The sequence below is a fragment of the Mercurialis annua genome, linkage group LG4 (genome assembly GCF_937616625.2).
Source record: "Mercurialis annua linkage group LG4, ddMerAnnu1.2, whole genome shotgun sequence".
NCBI lineage: Eukaryota > Viridiplantae > Streptophyta > Magnoliopsida > Malpighiales > Euphorbiaceae > Mercurialis > Mercurialis annua.
The window spans coordinates 41,012,586-41,039,331 of NC_065573.1; the positions used below are offsets into that span (position 1 = coordinate 41,012,586).

The 26,746-nt window shown below is 29.0% G+C and overlaps 3 protein-coding genes across 3 annotated transcripts; 1 reads left to right on the forward strand and 2 right to left on the reverse strand.

Annotated features, from left to right (window-relative positions):
- The first annotated feature begins 15,470 nt into the window (after positions 1 to 15,470).
- On the forward strand, positions 15,471 to 17,261 carry LOC126676131 (dof zinc finger protein DOF4.6-like). Its single transcript, XM_050370260.2, has 2 exons — positions 15,471 to 15,659; positions 16,030 to 17,261. The coding sequence occupies exons 1-2, from the start codon at positions 15,636 to 15,638 to the stop codon at positions 16,897 to 16,899; spliced, it is 894 nt and encodes a 297-aa protein (XP_050226217.1). The 5' UTR covers positions 15,471 to 15,635; the 3' UTR covers positions 16,900 to 17,261.
- Positions 17,262 to 20,024: 2,763 nt separating this feature from the next.
- Positions 20,025 to 23,445, reverse strand: LOC126679339 (uncharacterized). The gene is made up of 3 exons (XM_050374354.2): positions 23,057 to 23,445; positions 21,518 to 21,666; positions 20,025 to 20,399 (listed from the first exon to the last, which is right to left on the reverse strand). The coding sequence occupies exons 1-3, from the start codon at positions 23,231 to 23,233 to the stop codon at positions 20,258 to 20,260; spliced, it is 468 nt and encodes a 155-aa protein (XP_050230311.1). The 5' UTR covers positions 23,234 to 23,445; the 3' UTR covers positions 20,025 to 20,257.
- Positions 23,446 to 24,034: 589 nt separating this feature from the next.
- LOC126679394 (BTB/POZ domain-containing protein At3g05675) lies at positions 24,035 to 26,378 on the reverse strand. Its single transcript, XM_050374411.2, has 2 exons — positions 26,158 to 26,378; positions 24,035 to 25,567 (listed from the first exon to the last, which is right to left on the reverse strand). The coding sequence occupies exon 2, from the start codon at positions 25,489 to 25,491 to the stop codon at positions 24,187 to 24,189; it is 1,305 nt and encodes a 434-aa protein (XP_050230368.1). The 5' UTR covers positions 25,492 to 25,567; positions 26,158 to 26,378; the 3' UTR covers positions 24,035 to 24,186.
- Between the last annotated feature and the right edge of the window lie 368 nt (positions 26,379 to 26,746).

Consider the following 26,746-nt stretch of genomic DNA (forward strand, 5'->3'; position numbering starts at 1 on the left):
TAAAATTTGTTAGTTTTGTTGGAAGAATAAAATTATGCTGATCAAAGTTGACCGCTGACCATTGAATATGAATTTGTATATTTTGTAAAATTATAAAATTGATTTGTTGATAGTGAAATAACCCTTAATTCGGGTAAAAGTACGTGAGATGACTAGGCTTAGGGCTGGGCTTAGTCCAACTAACTTGGTGAATATGGATGGAGATGAAGCCCAAGACTGTTCCATGTTCATCGGCCTTTTTACAATAATCAAATTGCTTGCTTACATAACATAACATATGATCCATGGATAATTTAGAAAGGGCATCATCCCTTATAGCTCATCCAAAATCAGCGGCAAGGCAATACTCCAAAACAAGTCAATAAGCCCAACCAATTTCAAACTAAATTCATTAGCTTCTAACACAAACTTTTTGTTTGATTAGAAGTACTACAAATAACAAATTGGTCCCTCTTCTTTTACACTTTATTTTATAGTTTAATTTTTTATACTTCCACCCTATCCTTCTTGGACAATGGAGATAATCTACTGCTAGTACGTATATCTTCAATCCTAACTCCTACAGTAAAATCTTCAATTTCAACTCTGTAATGTAGTTTCAGTTTGAAATTGTGAATAATTAAAGTTCAATTTTAAAATTAATATATTTTTTCTTATTTTATTTAATTTAGTTTCTACAATTAACATTTTATTAAAATTATTCTTATATTTTGATTAAACCGAAAAATAAACAAAACCACAGTTTATCTTCTAATTCAGTTTGATTTTAATTTCTTCAATAACCAATCAATTTTAATATTTTTACTTCCGAATCTAACTGCCCTATGCACACCCCTATTTATGCCACAGTTAAGTTTATTAAGAGTTTCAAGCTATGTAAATTCAGTGAAATCAGCACAAGTCTCGCTCCATAATAACGAGCTAGGTAGCACAGACATTTCATTCAATCAACGTGTCCCGTTTTTAAAACGTTCACGGTTATTTGAACACATGATAAACTAATAAATATATATTTAAAATATAAAATTGATAATGAGTTAATTTAAGGTTATTTAAACGCATGATAAACAAATAAATTTATATTTAAAATTTAAAGTTGATAACGAGTTGATTCATAGTTATTTAAGCACATGATAAACTAATAAATGAACATTTAAAATATAAATTTGACAATAAATTAATTTACAATTACTTAAACACATAATATAAATTAAAGTTAGTTTTAAAGTCATTTTATTCTATTTTCACTTAGAGTATGATAAAATAAAATAAAAACATATGATTTTTTTATTAATTAGTTATAAATGTTAAATAATTAAGAGTTAGATTTGAAGTTTATACTAGGTTGATAATAAGCAACTAATATTTTCGAATTATATTTAGTTTATATTCACTTTATAAGTTGATTTTTAATATTATAGACATTTGATTAAAATATCAAAACTGACACTTATACCCTCATGTTTATAAATGTATTACCGTGACTATACCATGTACTGTATCATCTAAAACAAGGATAGTCACGAGCAATGGTGATTGGTTTAGCAGTAGACTTTGTGAGTGGGGAGAGTAGTTTCATGAGGAGATTAACTAGTATGTCCGAATTTCGAAGGAACAGTAGAGGCACCAAAAAAGGGATTTAATTTTTTTTTGGAGATATAAATGAATTTTTTAAAAATAAATTAAGAGATTTTTGCAATTTCTTTTAGCCATTAATGTATAGTTTTAGAAAAAGTGAGGTATATAATGTAATTTTCTCAATATAATATTAGTTCAGGGCTTGAAATGGAAAATTTGAGGGTTTATATCTTGAGATGAAGTTCAACTTAGTTGGGTAAATTATGAGGCCTCACATACCCACCAACCATGTGATGTGGGTATCTTCTATTTATGCTTAATTCTTAAGGCCCTCCAATTATTTTAGTACTACATTGCAAATTAATTGATTTCACTGCAAACAGTTAAGATGTCCTTATCTATCATATTTTATTTTTCATTCCATCAACTATTTACAAACTAGTCGTAACCTGCGCATTTACACGGAATTAAATTAGTATTCAATTTAGATATTAATTTATTTAAAAAATATATGAAAAATGTAAAAAATTATAATTTGCAAACTAATAAAATAAATAATAAAATAAATACATATTATAATATTCTAGCAATGAATTTTTTTATTTGATATATGATACATTTTTTCTAATTTATATTCCATTTGTATTATAAAATATAATACAAAATATGTGCTTAATAATAAAGGGTTGCAAATTTATTCTTTCTTTTATAAGACTTTTTCGGATTATAAAGTACTTGCACTAATTATATAAAAAATATGTTCAAAAAAGTTTATTCACTTCAATTATTGCACACTCTAATTGATATAATATTTAGATCAAATAGGTTTAATTGTTATAATATGGACGTTTGTTCAATTCCTCCCACAAGCGCTCCCCCTCCCCAATTATCAAAAAAAAAAATATGGACGTTTGCAGGTGAAGTAAGAATGAACAATTTATCTTAAAGAACAATTTATAAAAACCTATTTTAAATAAAACACTTATTTTGTTAAAATATTTTTACTAATGGATATTAAAGAGTCCCACATATAAAAAAAGGTCACAAATAGAGTTGAACCGAATAATATTATTAGTAATAGAACACCTATTTATTCTCTAACCAATCTGAATAAAATACCTATTTAAACTCTAATTTCTCTAACAATGAAACTTTGCAGCACAACTCATACAAATCTTATTTCCACGGTTCTTTATTTGCTTCAATGGATAGCTACACAAAGTATGGTTTTCGACATTAATTGTCAATAAGGAAAAATTACAAGCCAATAAAAATATTTCAGTATGGTATTCCTAAAAACTATACCTTCCCTTTATTAATTGGCAGATAACAATTCTATTTAAAAGCTTATTTTGTCTAACATTAATTAAAAGCTTATTTTATCTAACTTTAATTATTTACCCATGTCTAGAAAAGCATGAAAGAAGAGTTCTAATGGTATAACTTGAGATCCAATTCCATTATACCAAATATATTAAAAAAATATGTAAATACCATTTAAACAATTAAATTAATTAAAATAAATATTCTGAAAAAAATAAAAAAATAAAAATGCTTTATTTGGTGAGAATCAATGAAACTTCTAATTTTTTCCATATTTCATTTTCTTCTTGACATGAAAATTAACGAAGCTCATCAAATAATTCAGAAAATACACATCAAAAGAAAATCAATGTACCAAAACTATAAAGCCATCCCTATAAATTAAATCTCAAATCTCAAGAATACAAAATATAGTTAAATACATTCATTTTAAATTGGGAACAAATTAGATAAATTTTTAATTCAGTGCCCACTAAAAAACGATGGAAACATTCATAGAAAAGAACAATGGAAAAAAAGAAACAACATAAAGAAAATAAATAAATGATATGTTAATAAAGAAGTTAATCAAAACTCAATACACTTATATGATACGAATATTATAAAAAAACTCAATATCTGATTGAAATAAAAAGATGAAACCTTGAAAGAAAAAATTTACCTCTGTAAACAATATAACAAAAGTGATGGAGCATTAATTAGTTTAGACTCTTTGATCTTCATTTATGAGAACTAATAAAAGATTTTTTGTTTAGTGAAACTACAATGAAAGGCAGACGGATAAACATTTATATGAATTAATTAATATGAAGAAACAATTTATATAAATTAAGAATTTAAGTGTAAGTTAAATAGCCATTTAAGAATTAAATTTAAATAAGTGTTAATATAAATTAAGAAGTTTAGTGTAAGTTAAATAGTCATTTAAAAATTAAATTTAAATAGATGTTTTTAAAAAAGTGGGAACTTACCAAAAAGCTGTATTTGGTGAGAATGAATGAGAGGCCTCCGTTGGTCCTCTCAATTATATAATACTAGTCGTAAGCCCCGCGCATTTGCGCGGAATCAAATTTCTATATAATTTAAAGTATGATAAAATTTTAAAAATATAAATAATTTCAAAAAATTAAAGCGTTGTAATTTGTAAGCTACTAAAATAACAATATTAAAATGCATTCAAATAACCTTAGTAATTAATTTTTAAAATTAAAATATATTTCAATAACATTTTAATTTTTAAATTATATCTAATTTGAAAATTTTTAAATTTTATTTTTATACCAAAACCTTTCATTTTTTTATCAATTGTTACCAGGCGTTTATATAAACTTTTTGTAAAAGTTAGACAATTTTCTCATATTTGGTCGTAATTGATAAAATATGTATATGTTTGAATTTGAAAATGAAACTCAAAGTTTTGGTTACAATTGCAAAAAAAAAAAATGCTTTTATATTAGACATAATTTTGTAAAAATTAAAGTTTTTGGTTGTAATTAATATAAGATGTAAATATTTAGATTTAAAAAATAATAGGCTTTAATAAAATTCTTAAATGAGCTGTTATATTAAAAAACTGACATAATAGATATTAGGCCTAATGTCTTAAAAAACCCCGACCTTTTAGCCCCTTTTCAATCATACCCTGACGTTGCAAATTTGTCAATTTTACCCTATTTTGCATTTTTGTGTTTCAATTGTACCCTGAAAAATTAAATTAACGTCTTTTGCATTTGGAAATTTGTTTAAAACATTCTACATGTCTCGCATATATTAATTGTATATTTTTAAAATTTATTTAAATTTAGTTAAATTAATTAAGAATTTAAACTAGTGTTAATTTGATTATGGTTTTTAGTTAGTTTTTAAAAATAAAGGACTTATTTGTACTCTTTTGAATAAAAAAGAATTTAATTTCATGTTTAGACTTGATTAATTGAATGATTTCATCATTTAAGTAAAAAAATTAACAAAAATTTAAATATTGGGGTACAATTGAAAACGGAAAATTCAAAAGTGGGTAAAATTGACAAATTTTCAACGTCGAGGTAGAATTGAAAAAAAGTTTAAAGGTGAGGGTTTTTTGAGTGATTAGGCCTAGATATTAACACCTTTTAAAGCTTATTTTCAAATTAAAATATCAATTGATATAAAGTTTTGTATTTTTTTTACTGATTCCATAGTCTATTTTTTTTTTTTAGAATGAGGTAGGATTTTATTGCAGAAAAATATGAGCCATTACAATGTCTTGCAACTCTTTTGTAACAACACTATCTGAAATAATATCTATTCTATTTTGCAAACCCCATTTAACTAAAGAATGAGCTAATCGATTACCTTCTCGTCTAACATGAGAGAATGTGATTTCATCTATCTTGTTTCCTAGAGCCACAATGTCTTCTGCAATCAACTGACGATGATCTATCGCGCTTTCATCTACCTTGTTTCCTAAAGCCACATAGTCTATTTATTAGATTTGTAAGGTTATACATACTAACTGCTTTCACTAAATTAGTTAGTAAGGTTATATATACTAAAATTTATCTTTACATAACTAAAAATTGTCCCATTTGTAGGGTTATACATACAAAACAACCATATAATATTTCATTACAAATCATCCATATTAAATAAATCGAAAGATCGTCAAAAAAAATTATATAATATTTATTTTTTAAATGAAGAAAATATATCAAATAAATAATACTTTGTTAAGGTTAAATATTTGTCAACAAACTTACCAGTTTATCAATGAGAAAAAAATGGCAAGCCAAGAAGAAATCTATTTACTCAAAAATATCAGTTTGGTTATAGTCGGATGTAAATGAATAATGCGTATAATAAAATAATAATACCTCGTACATTTCAAGCCTGGAATGGATCAAATTCTCAAAGAGAAAGCTGCCTATATCCCTGCAAATGAAAATATAATTGCGCATTAAAGCATACTCGTATGACAATTGTTGAACATACAAACAATTCATATGGCAATTGTTTTTAAATAAAAAAATCACACATATATAATGCACAAACTAAAGTTGTATCATTGCAGAATAAACCGAAGTTCTCATCGTGGCTTTTATGGATAATTGATGTCATATACAATTTATAATAAAAAAGTTTGATTGATAAACAATGACTAAGTAGTTTATTAGAAAACAAATACTGCAAAACGTGGTTAATTATCATTAAAAATAATAAAATAAAATTAAGTTGTTTAAAAAAGATGGGAACTAACATAATTGCTCTATTTGGTGAGAATGAATGAGAGGGCTCCGTTGGTCCTCTCAATTATATAAGTATATAGATATAGATATAGATAAAGAGTGAGCAAAAAAAAAAGGCAAAAAAAAGCAACTAATGACAGACAATAAAAACAGAATAATTGGAACGATAAAAAATACCAAAAACTATCAAAAGATAAAAAATAACAAGTAATTGACAATTAAAGAACAATTGTTAATTATGATCCTGCTTTCGTTCCTTAAAAGTTCAAAGTTTTTGACATGTACATCATAGGGCATTTTAATACTCTACTAATCTTGAAAATGAACAATAAATTAACATGGTAATAAATGATATTATTGGGGTGCTGATAAATTAAGATTTGAATAATAGGAATACAACATTTTGTACTTATTTTAAAATGGTGACCATTATAAATGATTATCTCAATGTAGAAATGATGGTGTTTTTCTTGTAGGTTAAGCCACATTGCAATAGAGAGATATTTGGTAATATTTAGAATTGTAATTCTTTTAAAAGCAATCGAATTGCATTGGTTGACAGCTCTTTTTGATTCACATGCATTAATTAAATTAGAGTATAGTACATCAAAGCGTATAAATATGTAGATTCAAATTGTGAACAACCTAAAATGCATGCAAGTGAATCGAACTTAATAATAAGTCCAATGACTTTGATGGAGTCATGTTTAGTATTAATACCAGTATTAATTAATTGTACTAAAAGCCTATATAATTATTCATCATCAGAGATTTAGGGGGGGCCTTCAAATATCTCATGTCTAATGTAACAATTTAAAGTCTACAATATAATACTTACATTTTGCATTTTATTTTTTTATGAATTAATATAATTTTCATATGAATTTTTATATCTAGTATCACAACCAATTAATATGAAATTCATTTTAAATTGAAATTTAATATTCATAAATTTATAAATTCTTGTACCAATGTTTTTTAATAAAAAAAATTCACTATTTTTTTCTTTCTAAAAATCATCTCTAAAATCTTATTTTTAAAAAATTATAAATTTTCTTCTAAAAAAATCGCGGGGTTTCCTCCAACCTGATTCCCCTTATGTGGCTGGAGTTAGCATAGCAGTAATGGATATGGAATAGCCTGAAGTAGTTTGGGCACGTCTTCATCAAACTCTCGAACAAAGAAAAAATGCACTAAAGAGAGTGTCAAGCCAAGCAACCAAGCCAAGCGTTACGGTCTCTTTTTGTTCTTCCTAGACACACCCACCAAATGAAACTTTGTCCTTTTCAAAAGATTTTTAGATCCAGGGTATTTTGCTGCACGGATTTCCTATTCTCAAAATATTTGTTTGTTTTTTATATATATTTTAAATATTTTACATTTTTTAATAAATCACAAATTCTAAAATTAATTTGTCTATTTTGTTCTTATTTAAAGTTCCCTATTTATTATTATTATTCTAAAAATGAGCTAGTCATAATATCAATAACAATATAATAATAAAAAGTAAAATAAGTTTTTAAAAATTAAAATGCTGATCAATTTTTGTTTTAAATTATGTGAAAATGGACATACGTTTTTTAAGAAATAGGTCGATGATCTATATTCTATAACATTTAATTAATTTTTCTTTGAATTTTTTTTTAATCCTTTCTATTATGCTAGATATGAAATGATTTTTGTTTTGTGAACGGAGCCAAGGTTTTTTTTTTTAACGGAACGGAGCCAAGGTGGAATGCAGTATCACATGCGATCCACGTCGATAGAGGGCAAAAGAATGAAGAAAATAAAGCAGCCAGCCACAGCCAACAGAGGTATTAACGGATTTTGGCTATCTTTAAAATCAGACCGAAAATATTCAATACCGAAAAATATCAATTGATCATTAACTTTTTCCGAACCGTACCAAAAATTTTATCAATACGGTTCTGCATCTTTTATAAATAACCGTACTAAAAACCGAACCGTACCAAATTTATACCCAAAAAACCGAAAATTATATATATGTATATTATTCTATTTTTAATTTGATTAATATGTTCATATTAACTTTAAATTTCTAAACATTAAATTTTTTTTTATAAAACTAAGTAATATATATTAAGAATATTAATTTATATAGCCCGCACAGATTTGGTTTAGCGGTCTAAGTCTCGGACATCTGGGCGCTAAAGATCGCGGTTTTGAATTCCGGCTACGCCCTTTTTAATATGGAGTGGTTAAGGTTGGATTGCTGGCCATTATAGCGGAATTACCAGGTATGTGGGCTTGCGGGTGGTTCACATCCCGAGATTTGACAATGATATTGTACTGAAACCATTAAGACCGAACTCCCGTACCGAATCATACTGAAAAATAAAATTTCCAAATCAAACCGATTATTAGTACAGATCCAGAGATCCAATTTTTGATAGCCTCTGTTTTTAGTTTGGTTCCAGAATTTGCCAATTCCTGAATTCACCAGAACTGTACTCACCCCTACCAGCCAATACCATGTTTGATATCATCAAAACATAATTTTGTAATTTTTTTACTTACATTTAAACTTTGGCAAGAAAAAAACTTAATTTAAATATATGAAAAATATGACACTGTTGATATCTAAATTTTTAAATCTAATATTTCATTGTTTAGATTTTATGTTTAACACTTTTATTTTATTTTTAGAAAATATGTTAAATAATATTAGATCAAAGGTATAAAAAAATATTAAGTTGTCTAAAAAGAACACGTAAGTTTTTTAGGTCATTAGAGCCCTCAATATTTTTAAATGGTACAAAAAAGTCCTCTAATTTTTTAGAAAGAGCTGTCAAAAGCCCTTTTAGTTTATAATTTGAACACTTAACCCTATATTTTTTTGTTTATTTCTCCGATTTTTTTTTGAAGTGAAGATTTATGATTCTAAATAGAAACATTTAGGGCTTAAATAGATCAAAAAAAACTTCAAAGATTTATATGTTTTTTTTATAACTTGAAATATTTTTTTGTACCTTCTGTGTAAATATTATTAATCATTTTTGAATCATTCATGTGTTGGATAAGATAAAATTATAATAATATGTACAAATAAATTATAATATATTTTTTATTCGAATTCTACATACAAAATTATATTAATAAATTTTTTTATATTTTAATTACTAGTTTAGTTTTCGCAAATACAGCTAAAATATTTATTGGATATATTTTAAAAATTTAAATAATAAAATAATATCTTTATAAAAATTCAAACAATATTGATATACATTTTTAATGTATTATTCAAAAATAAAAATATTTACATAATAATTTTAAATTTGTTTCCGAATGAAGTTTAATTAGTTCGAGTGACTAATTCTCTAAGTGTACTTTTGAATTATGGGCTCCGAAATTCGCTGCCGCCAATTTAAACTAATTTAATTTTAAATATATTTAAGGTCTAACCACTCAAAAACCTCTCACCTTTATCCCCTTTTACTAATATACCCTGACGTAGGAATTTCTTCAACTTTGCTCTAATTTTTCCTAATTTGTCCTTTTATATTTCAATTGTATCACAGATCATTAAATTGACCTCTTTTCACTTACAAATTTTTTTAAATAATCCTTTATTTTTAGTCTATATTTTAATTAGACTCTAATATTATTAATAATATAAAAAATAAAAAATTAACTTAAAATTTTTTATAAGTGAAAAGAGGTTAATTTTATACTTTGAGGACAATTGAAATATAAAATAGCAAATTAGAGTAAAATTGGAGAAATTTTTACCTCAGAGTATATTTATAAAAAAGGATAAAGGTGAAGGGATTTTTTGTGATTAAGTCTATATTTAACACTACCAACTATAACTCTTTTATCTGTTAAATTAAATTATAGATATATTTATTATTAAAAATGGCCAGATTCTGAACATAGGTGGGCATATTAATTTTGAAAAAATGGTGGCATGCGCAAGCTTTGGGACCCATAGCTTTCCACCTCCACTGCCGCCCACTGGGTTATGTACACACAAACATAAACAATTCTACTCTCTTTTGCTTTTTTAGTATCAAATTTCTGCTGTAGGAATGTTATCTTCTTAAGTCAACATCATTCTCATGTAAGGCTCTAATTAAACTGAGTTGCTCACTAATTATTAGGTTTACGAGCAATTCGTATATAAATTCGTTTAATGTCTTATATAATCTCGATTAAAAGTTCGTGAACTTTGCTCGTATTAGAGCTCGATAAAGAGTACACAAAGTGGCTTACGTAAGAATTCGTATAGGAAAAAAGAATGTGTACAATGTGAGTCTGTGTAATGAGAGATACCCCCACCCACATCAGACGGCTTCTGTTCGCCGCCACTCTTCATTTGTATTATACGGTGATGGCGGTTCTCTACTCTACAATCAGCAACCATAAATATATATATAATTATTACATCAAAGAATGATGATTACTTACTGTTACTTTTACACAGCAGTAACTCAAAAGTGATGATTATCATCATATATTATAAGGAATTAATTTAGTGAATCCAATCACCACCGTTTAGTCATTCAAACTTCAAAGAGATGATATTGACTGCACATACACTACAATACCTATATACAGGCCAGCTTTATTTATAGCAAAAGAAAACGAAGAAGATGATGAACAAGAAAGAAGAAGGACACCTCACTCTTATTTTTCTTATATACCTGGTTAGCGGTTGACGAACATTTTGGTTGTGATTCTGACCATTTTTTATAGAGAATTACATTTTTTTGTTTTGTTTAAAGCAAAAAGCGACTCTATGCTATATTTTTTTTATTAATTATTATGCAATTATTATATTAAACATATCTTATATTTACGAATTTAACCAATAAGTGAAAAAAATAGAATTAAATTTTATCTTTATCTACTTTTTTTAAGAATTGTTCTTATTTAATTACACGGGACGTTAAATTTTTAGTGTCACTAAATTTTCGTGTTATTTTACTTTAGTCACGAAAATTTAATTTTTTAATTTAAAAATGAGAAAATTATTCTAAGATCTTTCACATTTGTCATAATACATAGTTTGGTACCTTTTATTTAAAAATCAAATGATTTAGTATCTCATTTTCAATTCCGTCTACAATTAGGAGCTTATGTTAATAATAGAGTCATGACTATTGTTGACTCTTTAAGTAGTTCATGTATATCTTTTAAATTATTTTTTTTAATTATAGTACTTTCTAACAGTTTTTAAATTAATAACATTTTTTAATAAAACAAGGAGAATCTTTTACAAAAAGAAAAATATTGATTGAATTGTGTGTTTTTGTTTTATATAAATAATAAGTAATATTATTTATTTTTCTATATTTTTAATTTAATATCTTTATCTTCTATTAAACATACACAGTATTTTCTCAAAAATATAATCTCATTAATTATATACTAAAATAAAGCATTAAGAGAATTAAACTGGATTTTTTTCCTAATTTGCACAGTAAGGTATTTAATCTTTTGTTGAATCCATTATAGATATTTTTACTCTAAGTACTAGTTCATATACTATTATAATTTCTCTAATGACAAATATTTTGGGTCAAATACATCATATGACAAGTTATTTCAAAAAGGATATTGCTCAATTTGTTGATTTTAGGTCATTAAATTTTAATTTTTTAGTTGAAAAAAATATTTTTAATTTATAGATGTGGCCATCTGAATCAAAGTATTTAAAAAATATTTTTCACGTCAACAAAATTTGGTAATATTTGCCGATGCGGCAAATATTTTTTAACTTAGATGGTCGCATAAGTAAAATAAGATTGGAATTTTTTTTATAAAATGATATTGCAGTGTGGTGATTTTAAAAAAATAAATTTAAGTTCAATACACTACTAAAATGTTTGCTTTTAGCGACGGATTTTTCCGTCGCTAAAAGCATGAAATCCGTCGGGAAAACGTTTCCCGACGGATTTCCCGACGGATTCAATCCGTCGGCAAAATCCTCGTCGCTAAATTTTTGGCGACGGACCAAAAAATTTGGCGACGGATTTTTCAGAAATTGCCGACGGATTTTAGCGACGGATTTGAATCCGTCGCTAATTACCGACGGATTTTAGCGACGGATTTAAATCCGTCACTAATTACCAAAAAATAAAAAAAAATTAAATCGTAAAATAAATTATTATTATTTAATCGGTCACACACCCGTCACACTCCGTCAACCTCCGTCCCCCACCCGTCCCCCGTCGCCCTCGGGTACCCATCCGTTGCCTCCATCACCCACTCGCAATTTTTACAAACTTCCCAGTAGGTCACCCATCCTTCCCACTGCTCCCACTCATTGCTCTTTAACTTTGAAGTTCTCCCGCGCGTATCTCCACCTGAACCAGCTCAGCTTCTTGTTATATATATATGTATTTTTATATTTAAATGTAACTAAAAATGACAAATACTTCCTCCCACATTTTAATATAATTATTTTTTATAATTAATAGTTATTTTAAATAATTATTAATGAATAAATAAATAACAATATTTTAAATATTTATATTTATGTTATATTTAAATAATATTATATATAATTAAAAAAATAATAATTATTTTTTCTTTAATAATTATTTTTCTAAATAATTTTTTGATAAAAAATTTATTTAATTTAATAATTTTTTACGATTTTTTTTATTTTTTGGTAATTAGTGACGGATTTAAATCCGTCGCTAAAATCCGTCGGTAATTAGCGACGGATTTAAATCCGTCGCTAAAATCCGTCGCTAAAAACAGATTTAGCGACGGATTTGAAATCCGTCGCTAAATACATCAAAATAATTGGCGGGAGTGTTCCCGCCAACTTTAGCGACGGATTTTCCGTCGCTAAAGTTGGCGGGAACATTCCCGCCAATTTAAATGACAATTTAGCGACGGATTTCAAATCCGTCGCTAAATCCGTCGGTAAAAAAAAATTAGCGACGGATTTTGAATCCGTCGCTAAAATCCGTCGGTAAAACACAGTTTTTTAGTAGTGATATTCTTTTTAAAATAACTTGAAAGTTTAATTAGTCAAAAAGAATTTGACCTCAAATCTTTTTGAGTGGTTTAGTTTTATATTTTAGGAATAGTGTTTTATGCTTTAAAATTGTCTAATTAACATACATGTCATTTGATGCATACATCTAAAGTAGGGTTATTTGGAAAAGGAAGAAACTCTCATGCTAAATTTGGAAAAAAAATAGATCCAGGTTAAAATTCAATTGAAGATAGAAAGACGGTTTGTATAGTTTTAAGGTTTAAATGCATCAAAAATTACCAATTTAATTTCATGTGTTTTGCATATTTAACATAAAATTTTACTTTTTGTAAAAAGGTACACGAACCTTTCAATTTTTGCAATTAAAACCACGTTTGCATTTTCTTTAAAAATTGTTCGTTTTACACCCAAAAGGGTGCCGTTTTACATCCAAAACGGTGCCCGTGTCTTAATTGAAAAGTTGGAAAATTCGTGAACTGTTTTGTCAAGATTAAAAATTGATGCTTAAACATGCAAAACACGCAAAAAATGGTGATTTTTGTTGTATTTGGGCCTAGTTTTAAAACCAATTTCTAAATTTTGCACCTTACTTGTTTCTCAGGACAAATAGTACTATAAGAAATTGAAAGCATATAATTATAGACATCCATAGATTTCAAACGTAGTAATTACCAGCTATAAATGTTTATATTTATATATCCCTAGATCAATTGATTACTAGCTAGCTTTATATATGTAATTATAAAAAATAAAAAAAAAGCTAGATTTATATATGTAGTTTCAATTTCGTGTTTAAACAAATGAACATTAATTAGAATTAATGGTGTCATTAGCTATTAAATGGATAGGATTATAGAGTTGTGGTTGTGATGGTGAAAGTAATTAAATTTTTTCAATTAGCTTTATGGCATGAAAATCTCAAATATGTCAATAAATCAATCGTTGGTGAAGTCAAGTCACTTCTGAATTCTTGTTTTGGCCTACAGTTAATCTTGAGTTTGATTTAATGGTTTTTCCCTTTTAGAGAAACAAGTCATAATTATTAACATTTAACATTTTAATAAAAACAAAATAAAGATGAAAACAAAACTAAAAAGAGCTAGACATCATCAAAGCTATGTGTTTCTATTGGGTTTCATATATATTTATATCTAATGATATCAATGTAATATTGGTATGGTGCAGATCTTTGTTGTTTCTATTTTTCTCACATCTTTTGAATAAACATATTATTTATAATCTTTGGTTAATTTATATAGGCTTAATTACTTAAAAACCACCCATCTTTAACTTTTGTTTCGTTTATACCCTGACCTAGAAAAAAATTCATTTATACCGTGACGTATGTGTTTATGTTTCACCTCTACTCCGAGGTACTAAATTAACCTCTTTTCATTTAGAAAAAAGTTTTAAATAGTCCTTCATTTAGAGAAAAATTCATTTATAATTAAACTCTAATTAGTTTAGGTTAAAAATGAAGAACTATTTTAAACTTTTTTCTTAATGAAAAGAGGTTAATTTAGTGTCTCGGGGTAGAGATAAAACATAAATACATACGTCAGGATATAAATGAATTTTTTCCTAAATCAGGGTATAAACGAAAAAAAGTTTAAGGTGAGTTGTTGTTCCTAGGTCAGGGTACTGTTGGAGTTTTGATTAAATCATGATGCATATCTACACATGGCTAGTCATAGGCTACACTATTGATTAACAATAGATAGATACCAAATTTATCTATTACAAATAATTGCGCTGATCAATATCTAACACATATTAAAATAAATGTAACAGTCCTAAATTAATTAAAATTTTAGAAATAATCTCAACAAATTTTATTAAAAATTTAATGGGCATTCACATATTAAAGTATTTAGAGATAGATAAATTATAATCTTATCAACCATTTTAGATATTTTGGATGAATTAATCATTTGGTATCTTTTCTCATTAATTTATTAAAAGAAAACTTATAATCAATTATATAATTAAAAATAATGAATGGACACAATTAGTCAATCTTTAATTATATTAAAAGACTTTAATTTAGTAAAGTGTCATAATGCTTTTTTAATATTTATAAAAGCTTCTGAAAATGAGTGAGATGGTGGAAACCTAGCTAAACAAGAAGAACAAAAGAGACTGAATCTTAGGTAATGACGTTAAAAATGTCAATATTACAGGTGAAAAATCTGAGTTTGTCTACTCCCAATATTATATATGTAGTCAGCAAAGAATTATATGCGTTGATCATAATACATAATCACAATAAAATACTTTAATATTTATTTACACAGACAAATATTCCCCACAATTAAAATATGTTGATATTGTTAATTAGAGAATTAAATTAACATAAACCCCTCCTTTTTCTCATATATACAAACACAACCCATAAAGCAAGCATTAGAAGAACTTCCACTCAAAACCATTTAAAACTTTTGTTGAAACCAGTTCTCATAAAAGATCAAGAAAAGAGAAAAAGTCTGCTTTTTCTTTTTGTTTTCCGTAATATTTCAAAGCCATCTTCAGTTTCATCTATGGATACTGCTCACTGGCCACAGGTATACATAGATCTACTACCACTTATATTTTTTCTTTTTGGATTTTCTTGTGAAGAAATTAGCCCTAGCTAGATCAAATTGAAATATTTATGGTTTTTGTTATTTCCATGAGTGTGTTCATGGCAGCTGGTGCAAGTCCCCACTAAATTTGGATTTAGTTTCTATCAGTTTCTTCACCTTTTAACTTAATTTCTCTTTTGCTATGAGTTTGAGTTGATTACTTTTTATTTATTTTTTCCTTTTTTAAAGTGTAAAGTATAGCTAAATTGTTTTATTTGTTTGTCAGTCTGATTTCTTGCTTTCTTGAATTGGGTTCTGTGTTTGATCTTTAAATCTTGAATTACAATTTTCTTTTTTTCTCTTTTGTTAGGAGATAGTGGTGAAACCAATAGAAGACATAGTAACCAATAATTCATGTCCAAAACCTGCAAGTAGTGGTGCTTTAGAGAGGAAATCAAGAACTCAAAAAGAGCAAGTGTTGAACTGTCCAAGGTGCAATTCAACCAACACAAAATTCTGTTATTACAACAATTACAGTCTTACACAACCTAGATACTTTTGCAAGACTTGTAGAAGATACTGGACTGAAGGTGGTTCTTTAAGAAACATTCCAGTCGGTGGCGGTTCAAGAAAAAACAAAAGATCATCGTTAACTTCATCTTCTTCATCTTCTTTAACTACTTTAACTACCACTTCCTCATCTTCTAAGAAACTTCCTGATCTTGTTAGTAATTTATCTCAGTCTTCAGCTCAAAACCCTAATAATAAGATGATTGAAGGTCAAGATCTAAACCTAGCTTTTCCAACAAGTTTCTCTGACCTAATTCAAATGCCTACCATTAATGAAGGTAACAACAACAGCAGCAGCAGCAAGAATTGTTCTTCTTCTTCAGCTTTGGAGCTTTTAACAGGAATATCTTCAAGGGGTTTAAATTCTTTTATGCCTATGGGAGTTCATCATCATCATCATGATCAAGATCCAAATTCAGTTTACTCCTCAGGGTTTAATATTAATCCTCTAATTCAAGATTTTAAACCAACTTTGAATTTTTCTCTTGATGGGATTGGGAGTGGATATGGTAATCTTCAAGAAAATAATAGTGGGAGGCTTTTGTTTCCATTTGAAGATCTAAAGCAAGTTTCAAGCACAAGTGATCACCATATTGAGCAGAATAGAGAGCAAGGAGATTCAACCGGTTATTGGACAGGAATGTTGGGTGGAGGTGGTGGATCATGGTAATTAATGATAAATCATATACATATATTAATATTATGATCATATCTTTAAGAAAATAATTAATCTTGGGGTTGGATTTTAATTTTCTTGTTAATTGGATTTTTTAAGGTGGGTGTTTGGATTTCTTGATTACTAACAAGATAGGATACATGGGTTTTGGCTCTATATATTAGCTTCCATATTTTAAATTTCAAGTATGTTTCTTTGGGAAAAATGTGAAGCTTATTTTAGATTGGCTTCATACATGGGGAATTATGTATTAAAGAGCTAGCTTAGCTACAAAATTATGTATCATGGGTATAATGAAGAAAATAATGTGAAAATTTGTAAGGAGTTTGATGGATGGAAGACCTTTTTTTTTTTCATTCGAATTGTTTTCTTACCGTCTACATGTATTATATTTTCAATGTGCATTTTCTTCTTCGTTTTCTTCTTGTTTTTATTATGTTTTAAACAGGCTTTTAAATGTAAGAAATGGTCTCATCTCATGTGGACTGAGAATGTTGCAGACATATGATTTGTAGTAGCAGGTGGGGAAGTTGGAGAAAGATGATCATTGATGAAATGAGATGAGCCAGGTAGCAAATTTTAGTTTTTTTAATATTATAAAAAGAGAGATTAAAATTTAAAATTTAAAATAAACGGAGTTGAGATGAAGTGATAATAATTCTTTTTCTTTAATAGCTATTTCAAATTTGAGCATGGAATATGTAATAATTTTAAAAATCTTTTAAAAAAAGTTTTATCTCGTAACGAATAATATGTTGTTAGGTTAAAATTAGTCGAGACAGTCGCTATAAAAATCAGATATAAAATGAATTATATTTCGTCGGGTTAAAATTAATCGAGATAGTCGCTCCAGATATCTGTATCATAAAAAGTTCTAAAACTTAGAGCCACTGAACCTGCCTCAACTTCAAACTGATGATCACTTTATTTATTTCTTTCTCAATTCTCTTGTTTAAATTATTTTATTGTGATATTGTGATTTCTTTAATAATTGAAAAGATTGAGAAAGATCTGAGAAACCCTTAATTCTTAGGTCTTGGTTTTCAGGGACCCACAAACATTCTCCTAGACAAGTGTGCTACAGAATAATTCATCCCACTAAAGTCTGATCCATCATCCATCTAGATCTACACTTCAAAATTGAAAAATATTACTAGTATTTCATTTTTTGTTTCTTTGCTGTAACCCACTTAGTCCATAAAATAACTGGCAAAAAGTGTTATATGCCCCTCTATTATGGGTGTTGAATTTTTTTTAAGTATTTTTGGTACCAAATTTAGAGGTCTATTTATATTATATGACCCATTAACCCTACCTCTTTGGCATATACTCATTATCATTTTTCCTTAATTGCAGAGGATAAACTCTATAATTCAAAGTTTTTCTACAGTAAGAAAGCTATATTTAGGTGAAAATTAATATAAAAGAAAGGAGAATATAAGGTAAAAAAACAAACAAATGGTTGTTAATTTGCTTTGATATACTTTTTCCCGAAAAAGTATAATTAGAGCAATGATGCAAAATAATGTTTTATTGTATTTCTTTGTCTTCATGGAAATGTATAAAAAGGAATATTTTTGGCCTAGCTTTTAATAGCTAAACATTTGATAGATGTTGCATATATATACTTACTTGAAGAAATTGTATAAATGGAAAATTGAATAATTTAATTTTGTTCTATATTTGTTGTGTATTGTTTTTCACCACGCCTTGTCTTTTTGAAGAAAAGTGTATTTACTTGTTAGATTACTATGTCTCCATTATTCAACTACTCTTGTAATTACGTGTTTCAAGTTTTATGCTCAATTTGCAGCACAGAAATGGACACAGAGGATGAGATTCGAAGTAGCTAGAGAAAGCAAATGATGATAATGTTTATTTAGTTTTATTAAAATTCAAAGATTAATAATGGCTGTTCAAATTTAAAGAATTGAAGTGTTTGAAGTAAAACTCGTCAGTTTTTAGTCTAATTGAAACCGGTGTTTTAAGAATCGTATATATCAGACCGGCCAATTTGATCAAGAACTGAAAGTCAACTATGTTTAATTTTTCTCAAAAAATGGATTTCAAGTTCCATATCTTTCAATCGAAAAAAAATTACATTATAACAATACAGTTCAAGAATAACCAAAAAACTCTCGAGAGCCTACCAAGTCCAACAAGTCAAACCCGATCAACATAATTGAGTAACATCAAGAGCAAAATAAGGTATGTAGAAGACCGAACTAGACGTCATACGCAACTAGCACATTTTAGATATACCAAAATGTACAACTCATCATCAATATATAAATCGGTGAGAGGATCACATAATATATAAATCGGATCACCCTTATTTTATATTTTTTCTCATCATTTATACTTACGTAGCGTTAGAGTGAATCTCTCTTCTAGTATTTCTTTGACGTTTGTTCATCTTTTCAGCTTTAGATCCGATGTAAGAGTTTTAATCCGAATATTAAGCAATGTATCACTAAAAAATTGAATTTTTTCTAATTGATTTAACCATAAAAACCAATATCTCTGTATTGACTAGTTAAAATGTGTCATTTTCTAATTTTCAATTTATTTGTTAGCTAAAATTTTATATAAATTTATTCATTTTTTATTTAACTGGTTAAATCGTAAATTAATAGCTACAGCTAAATTTTTAAAACACCGATTATAAGAATAGTTTGATTCTCTTACAGTTTATTCACTTTGAGATCTCGCGTGGTCCTGTTCAGATAAAGTGTGTAAATAATTATCCAGTTAAAGATGTGTTCATGTGGTCGATCATGAGAGTTAGATGTGAGTGGTTAGAACCAAATTTATGGCCATCTTGAAATGGCATTTTCACTCACTTTATCAGTAAAAAAACGGAAATTATGGCAGTGACATACTGCCACGGCAATTTTCCAACTACCTGGAACTCTTTTTTAAGCCTTTCTTTATCCAACTAAAACCTGATCTGATGACGCAATGAGTTTTAACTTGGTCAGAGCGTATAGGGTGTAGAAGAAAATGACACAATTCTCTCCGTCATTCTGTTCGTTTTTCATTTTAAAATAACAAATATTCACTGACCCGAACACAATCCGTCTAAATAATGGTATCAAAGCTTCAAATCCGAACACATGTTTATTTAACAAAGGAGAATGATATGATATTGTAAGCATCTAGCCAGAATAATACAAGCAAAATTTAGTGCTTTTTCTTTAAACCCAGGATGTAATCAAGGGACGTATACATATTTGCTTCACAACAAAGAAAATAATGCTAACCCTTGACAGTTTTAGTATCTGTACAGGGACAATACCAGGCATATCAGCATGCCGAAAAGTTGACAGCAGAAATTTAAACATTCAGTTTTCTAGTTGTGACCACCATTAATTCCGAATATGCGAACCTTGTGCATGTGTGGGAACTTTGCCACCACCAATACAAATACTGCTAATGTGTTGAAGAACAGCATTGGATTTTGATAGTCTGTCGTATGTGAAGCTATCAGATACCTGCCAAATGAAACATGGGTGAAACTTTGTAGCAAAGGCAATACCAACTTAACGAAACACAGCCTAAATGATCTTTTGATGACCACCAATCACATGCTACTGAGCAAGTACACTGGTCCATCTAGAGTTGAAAAAGAAATGAAATCTTAATAATTATGCCGTGGGATTTAAGGGAAAATATGCAAACTAAGCAACATAATTTCACTAAAGGACTTATCTTACAAGAAAAAGTGCTTAGATAAAAGCCAGCATAAGGGCCCGGCTTATTATGCAAAAGCAAAGCACTGTCCAGTGATAGACATATCTACTTTATAAACAATCATGACATACTATTCTAATAAACCTTCAAGGAGACGCTTTATCTACTAGGAAGATCGAGTAAAAAAAAACAGGGGGAAAAGTAACAAAATAATAATTTGGCATAACATATTAACTGCACTAAAAGAGTAAAAGTTCAGCTTCCTTTTGAATTAGTTTAGCATACATGCATCTACTTTTCAGAAGTCTGTACTGCATGTACATTCATTTCAAGGCTAGACAGACCTCTCTTGTAGTCTAGGCCAAACCTAAAATGCTGACATATTTAACTGAAGGAATGAGTTTAATTTACAAATGAAAGAGTGGCAAAGAAACACATTCTATCGCTAGCTCTTCAATTATCCCTTCCATGGAGAGAAGAGTAAGAGAAGGCAATATATTTTACTTGCACTAATACATACAGAAAAAAGGCAATTGATAGTTTTTTTTTTTTGGCTATTTTCTGAAAGATCAAATTCTCCCTAATTTGTTGGACAATACTCTACACAGTTGCCGCAATACATACAGATTAAGATCAGTTTCTAAGCTCCAAGGCAGGATATGGGGGTGAGGAGTAGAGAAATAGTATTTTGTTGATTATGTCCATAACAGCTCTGGCAACTTAAGAATATGTCTAATGACTAATATGCAAGCTTTTAGACAGTAATCTATAACTACTGGGACACAAGTCATCCAATCAAAAGGAAAAATGATTTGAGAAATCAATGGCATAATGCAAAATCATTCATCACAGCTTCCAACCATCAAGACATTGTATATGTTTCAAAGTCCAATAATAAGACATACAGAAGAGTACTTACAAAACTACAGGTACCACAGTCAAAAATTTCCTATTCCGTGTCAATTGTTTGCCATTTTCTATCTGCTCCCACCAAGTCAGACCGTTGTAGATTCCCTGGTCATCAGCAAATGGAGTCCCCTTCTTCCAGTGAAAGAATTGATAAGTAATCTGAAACAAGACACATCAGTGAGCAACAAAATAAATATTGCAGAGAGCACAAAACCTCAAAAGAGAAGTGATTTTTATTTCTTGCCCATGGCTCTTGGTGCTATAAATTTAAAAGATGGAAACCAATAATCTCTTTTGAATATAAAATCTTCTTTCTATGAGGATAAGCAGTTATTTATAAGTATATTCTTGGAATAAAGCAAGAGCAGATAATTTTTCCATTAATGTAAGTGAGTTTGATAATGAGACATCCGGCTGAAGAATGAAAATAAAATAGTAAATAGTAGCTATAACATGAATAAAAGAAAGTAAAACATATGGATAATTTGAAAAACATAGTATTTTACATATCTGCATCTATCAAGGTCAGCAAGTACAACATTCAGAAAGAAATATCTTAGGGGATGGCTAAAAGGAACAATGTGCAACTTTCAGTCAATAAGTTCTTGTTGAGGGAGAATCGAGGATCACAAAAATATGCACTCAATTTGAGCAGAAGTACTGGATATTACTGCTAATGATAAGAGGACAATGACTGATAGAAGTTGGAATCCTGCTCAGTTTGGTAAACAAAATTAGCAAACTACCTTCCAAGCCTAACCGTATAATATGGCAACTCTGAGTTATATGTAAAGTTACGGTGCAAATCAAAGCTCAAGCGTCTAACATTTGACAGCTAGTTCGATGAACCATTTTAATTCTCTAACGATGTTCATATATAAATTCTCCAATACTTGTTCATATTAAATCATGGTTCTATGGCTCTTAAATCAGAGTGCAAATAGAAATTTGCTAATGCTTTGTTCTGACTAAATAATGGTTCTATGGCTCTTGCATCACCTAAGGGTTAGTCTAAGACTTCAATTTACATTAAACTTTTTCTGTGAACTATAATGGTCAGCCATACTTCAGTCTAACATCCTAGCTGAAAAATGTCAGCCTGCTCATAGTCAGGATTACATATGCATTAATTTTACATTCAGCACAGTATTGAACCAGCCGACCATACTAAGCAATCAAACATTTGTTGAGCGCAAAGCTAAGGACAGTTATTTCCATACACCAATGCTTCTACACGCGGTGTTTTTAAGCCCGTCGAACAGAAATTAAAAAGAGCATTCAAAAAATCTCAGGCTCTTTATTAGTCAGTTCCTTTCAATTTCATACAAGGTGCTGAAATAATCTCAGGCCTAAAAGACAATTCAACTAACTCAGCTTCTAAAAAATAAAAAAACCTAAAACCTATCCAGTTCAAAATCATCCTAATCCAAACTAAAAACATAAGCAGATCCATAAAAAACAACATAAATGTTGAATCATCGACCAAAACTAAGCAAATCATAAAAAAAATTAAATAAAACCTAATTTTGGAAATCGACAAGTGACTTACAGCAAAATGAGCGAGATGAACAATGGTCCACGCCATACCAGCAGAGCAACCAAAGACAGATAGAAAAATAAGCCAAGAAATGAAAACGATGAGAATATAAGTAGTCCAAACTCCGGGGTATGTGAACCATTCCGTGTTGCGGTTCACATCTATGGTTGTTTCAGTTTTCACATACATATTCTTCCTTCTCTTGTTTATCAGATATGATTGGATTAGGTTAGATTAGATTATTATTGTGATTAGGGAGATGAACAAACCTAATTGGATTTAAGATTAAGAGGGTGACCTAGTCAAAGATGGGATTAATTTCTGTATTTGGTTTTTCAGGTAGGTGACGTTGTAGAATAGAAAAGGAAAGGGATGACCTTTCAAAGTGAGGGGTATTATGGGGAATTAAGTATTGCTAAGTTGGACAATTTTATAAATAGGATTAGAGGTGTGAGCTGGATGTAAGGGGATTTCATGGGTTGTTCCTATTAAGTTCCCATTTGGATTTGGATTTGGATTTAGATTTGGAATCATTTTGTATGTTTATTTAAACCCACCAAAAGTGGTCATTACCATCTTAAAACAAAGTATAAAATGGGGGTAAAAGATTAACAAAAATATAATAATGGAAACAAAAATATTTTTGTGATATTTCAAAAGAAAAATGGGATATGGGATGGCATAAGTACTAAAACAAACTTATCTTTCGTTCAATTATTTTAACTAAAGGTTTAATTGCAAAATATGTTATAAAATTTGACCTGTTTAGCAATTTTAACACAAATATTCTTTCATCCTTAATTATTTATATCATTTACTTTTTCTTTAAAACGCATACTCCAAATTTTTAAAGTAGATTAATGCAAACACTACAATATAAATTGTTATGGGGTCCATATCAATATTATTTTAAAGAGGAAGTTAACTGGTATTTTCAAATTACAAAAAATAATAATTTCTGTTTTAAATTGTCAAAACTAAAAATTCGTGTTAAAATGCAAAAGACGCTAAAATTTATTATTATTTTGCAATTACCCCTTAAATAAATTTAAAAGGTGCTACTTAAATTTCAAAGAGACCCTCCTTATGTAGAAGCACATTGATGAATAATTCCGTACAAAAAACTCAATGGTAGAACAGCATTAAATTGATAAATCAAAGGCTGATGTATTTTCAACCTTGTCTAATCCCTCTACCAGTCTTCTTTTTGCCGACTTTGTTCTGTAGCACCAAACCTCAAAAGCTTCAGTCAGGTCAGGATATCTAACCTGCTCAGCTTTCATCCAATCTGTTAGGATTTCAGCTTGATCATTCGATGGCAATGCCAGTATCATAGACACGATTGCCCCCTCGATACTCTGACATAGATCTTCATCCATCTTGTGGGGAAAAGTCGAGTCATCGCTACTTTTCGAATCTACAAGAGGTTTCAACTTTCGTATATAAGGTAGCCATGCATTCAATATCCGCACCCTGCATGGTGCTGGAAGAATCACATTTCCATACCCTACTGCTTCTAGTACCTTGCTTGTTACTTCAATCAATTTTATTTTCAAACCCCACATCACATAATCGAGTCTCGTGTCTTCAATAATTCTCAAGATATTGCAGGAGATGTCAGCCCAATTTGCAACGAAGTCCTTCATTAGCTCCATTTTTGGAAGTATGTTACACAACCATTGGAGATCAGATACACTCTGCAACGCTTTAGCCTCTGCTGTCTCGTATACAAGGTCGGAACACAAAAGCAGGGAAGATAATTGCTTTTCAAATGAAGAAAATATTTCAGAAAGCCCCATTTTCACAACTGATTTTACTTCATCGTCAGCTGTGATTAATGGCGTGTCCTCATCTTCCCCTAACATGTATTCTACTTGTTCTTGAGCAGAGATTCTAAGCTCGTCACCAAATGGAGGACACGAACCACCAGTAGATGTGGCAAAACGAACTGCTGAAACAAAAACATTCTTTGTAGCACTTAAATCTACGGGTTGGATCCTGGATATTATTGGCATAGCTACCGATCCCAGTTTTGAGACCACTTTCAAGATTTCTTCCTCTTCTTTATCCTCCCAAGGAACAGCCTCTAGGTACTGATTGCAGCTCTTAGTAATATCTTCACAGCCAAATGCAACCGACACCTCAAGTACACCAACAGCAGACTTAACCGAATCTAAGCAGTTTAGAAGCATATGCACAGGCATATATAGCAACTTTAAAAAGAAAACATGATAATCATAATTAACCTCCGAGCATTGAATCTGAAAAGATGTTCCAGAGTCTGGATTAGAGACCCAATCTGCAAAGAAGTTGCACTTGTTAACTAGAATTGAGGAGTGACAGTAAAATATCTCAGGTCTTCCTTCACGATTTCTCAAGCAAACAGTAAAGTCACTCGTGCTCTCATCTCCAAGTCTGCAAGACCCGGCTACTCCAGTTTTTTCCATGTGTAAATAGGAGGATTATATAATTCATCATTCATGCCTCATGGATTTAAACGAATCAGCATCCAAATTGTTTTATCTGGAAAGAGATCAACATTAATGAACACAAAATTGAGTTTGAGGCGTATTTGTTCCTAAATAGCCGGAGAAGTTCAAATCATTCAAACAACTATCATGGGTATGAATTGAGTAAAATGTGACCAATTAATAAATGCTACGAGTTAGAAAACACAAGTATAACTAGTAAAAACTTCTCAAGTCAAAACACAAATGTTCTATGATAACAACAGAAGGTCATAGTTTCCTTACTAATTTATCAATTACCGAATTCGAGGCTTCTAAACAAGAAAAAGATAGATATCGAATTGATATTCTACGCTATAAGAGTACTATTTTACATTTAAATCCATCAAGGCATCAATAATTGTAGTCAAATTAAATCATTTGGTACCTCCAATATCAGAGCCTTTAAACAATCACTAAACTAAAAATTATCAATGGTTTTACAAAAATCAAATTCCATTTTCTTCTCTAATCCATTCTACCACATTCTTGGCAAACAAACAGAGCTCAAATAATGCTATAATTACAGTTTCAAGAACAAGATTCATCGATCCACAGAAAAATCTCCAAATTGCTGAATTTAATAAAAATGACAGTATCTTTTACCTTGTATTAACCAATTGAGTTGCAATCAGAGGAGACGAGAATCCACCTTATAAGATTAGCTAATTTGGGTAAGACTCGCTCAATTGTTTAGGTCTTGTTTAAAGATGCATACTGCAGTGGCGAGAGACCAATTTTTTTTAAAAACGACGGATGTGACACTGAAATGGATATTGAGTTTATGGAAGGGATTGTAATTTGAGCTAATTGGAAGGGCTAACTCTATTGCAAGGGAATTGCTGTTTAATGGGTAACAAACGATTGGTACAAACGGCTTGGTTCAGTTCCTACTTTAGGTAAAGTTCGGAGTTCGGTGTTCGGTTCGGTATAAAAACCGAAAAAACTGAATGAACCGAAGTTTAATATAAAATATATAACTTTTTTAAAAATAATATACATATATACTCATATTTATATGCTTTTTGTCTTTATATATTTATTATTGTTGATATATGAATTAATAATTGTTATTTAAACATATATGAAAGTATATTAGAGTCTAATTATTTAATATTTGAATTAATTTTAATAAAAAAATAGAAAAAGTAATTAAATTCGGTTTTAACCAAACCGAACCTAACCGAACCAAAAT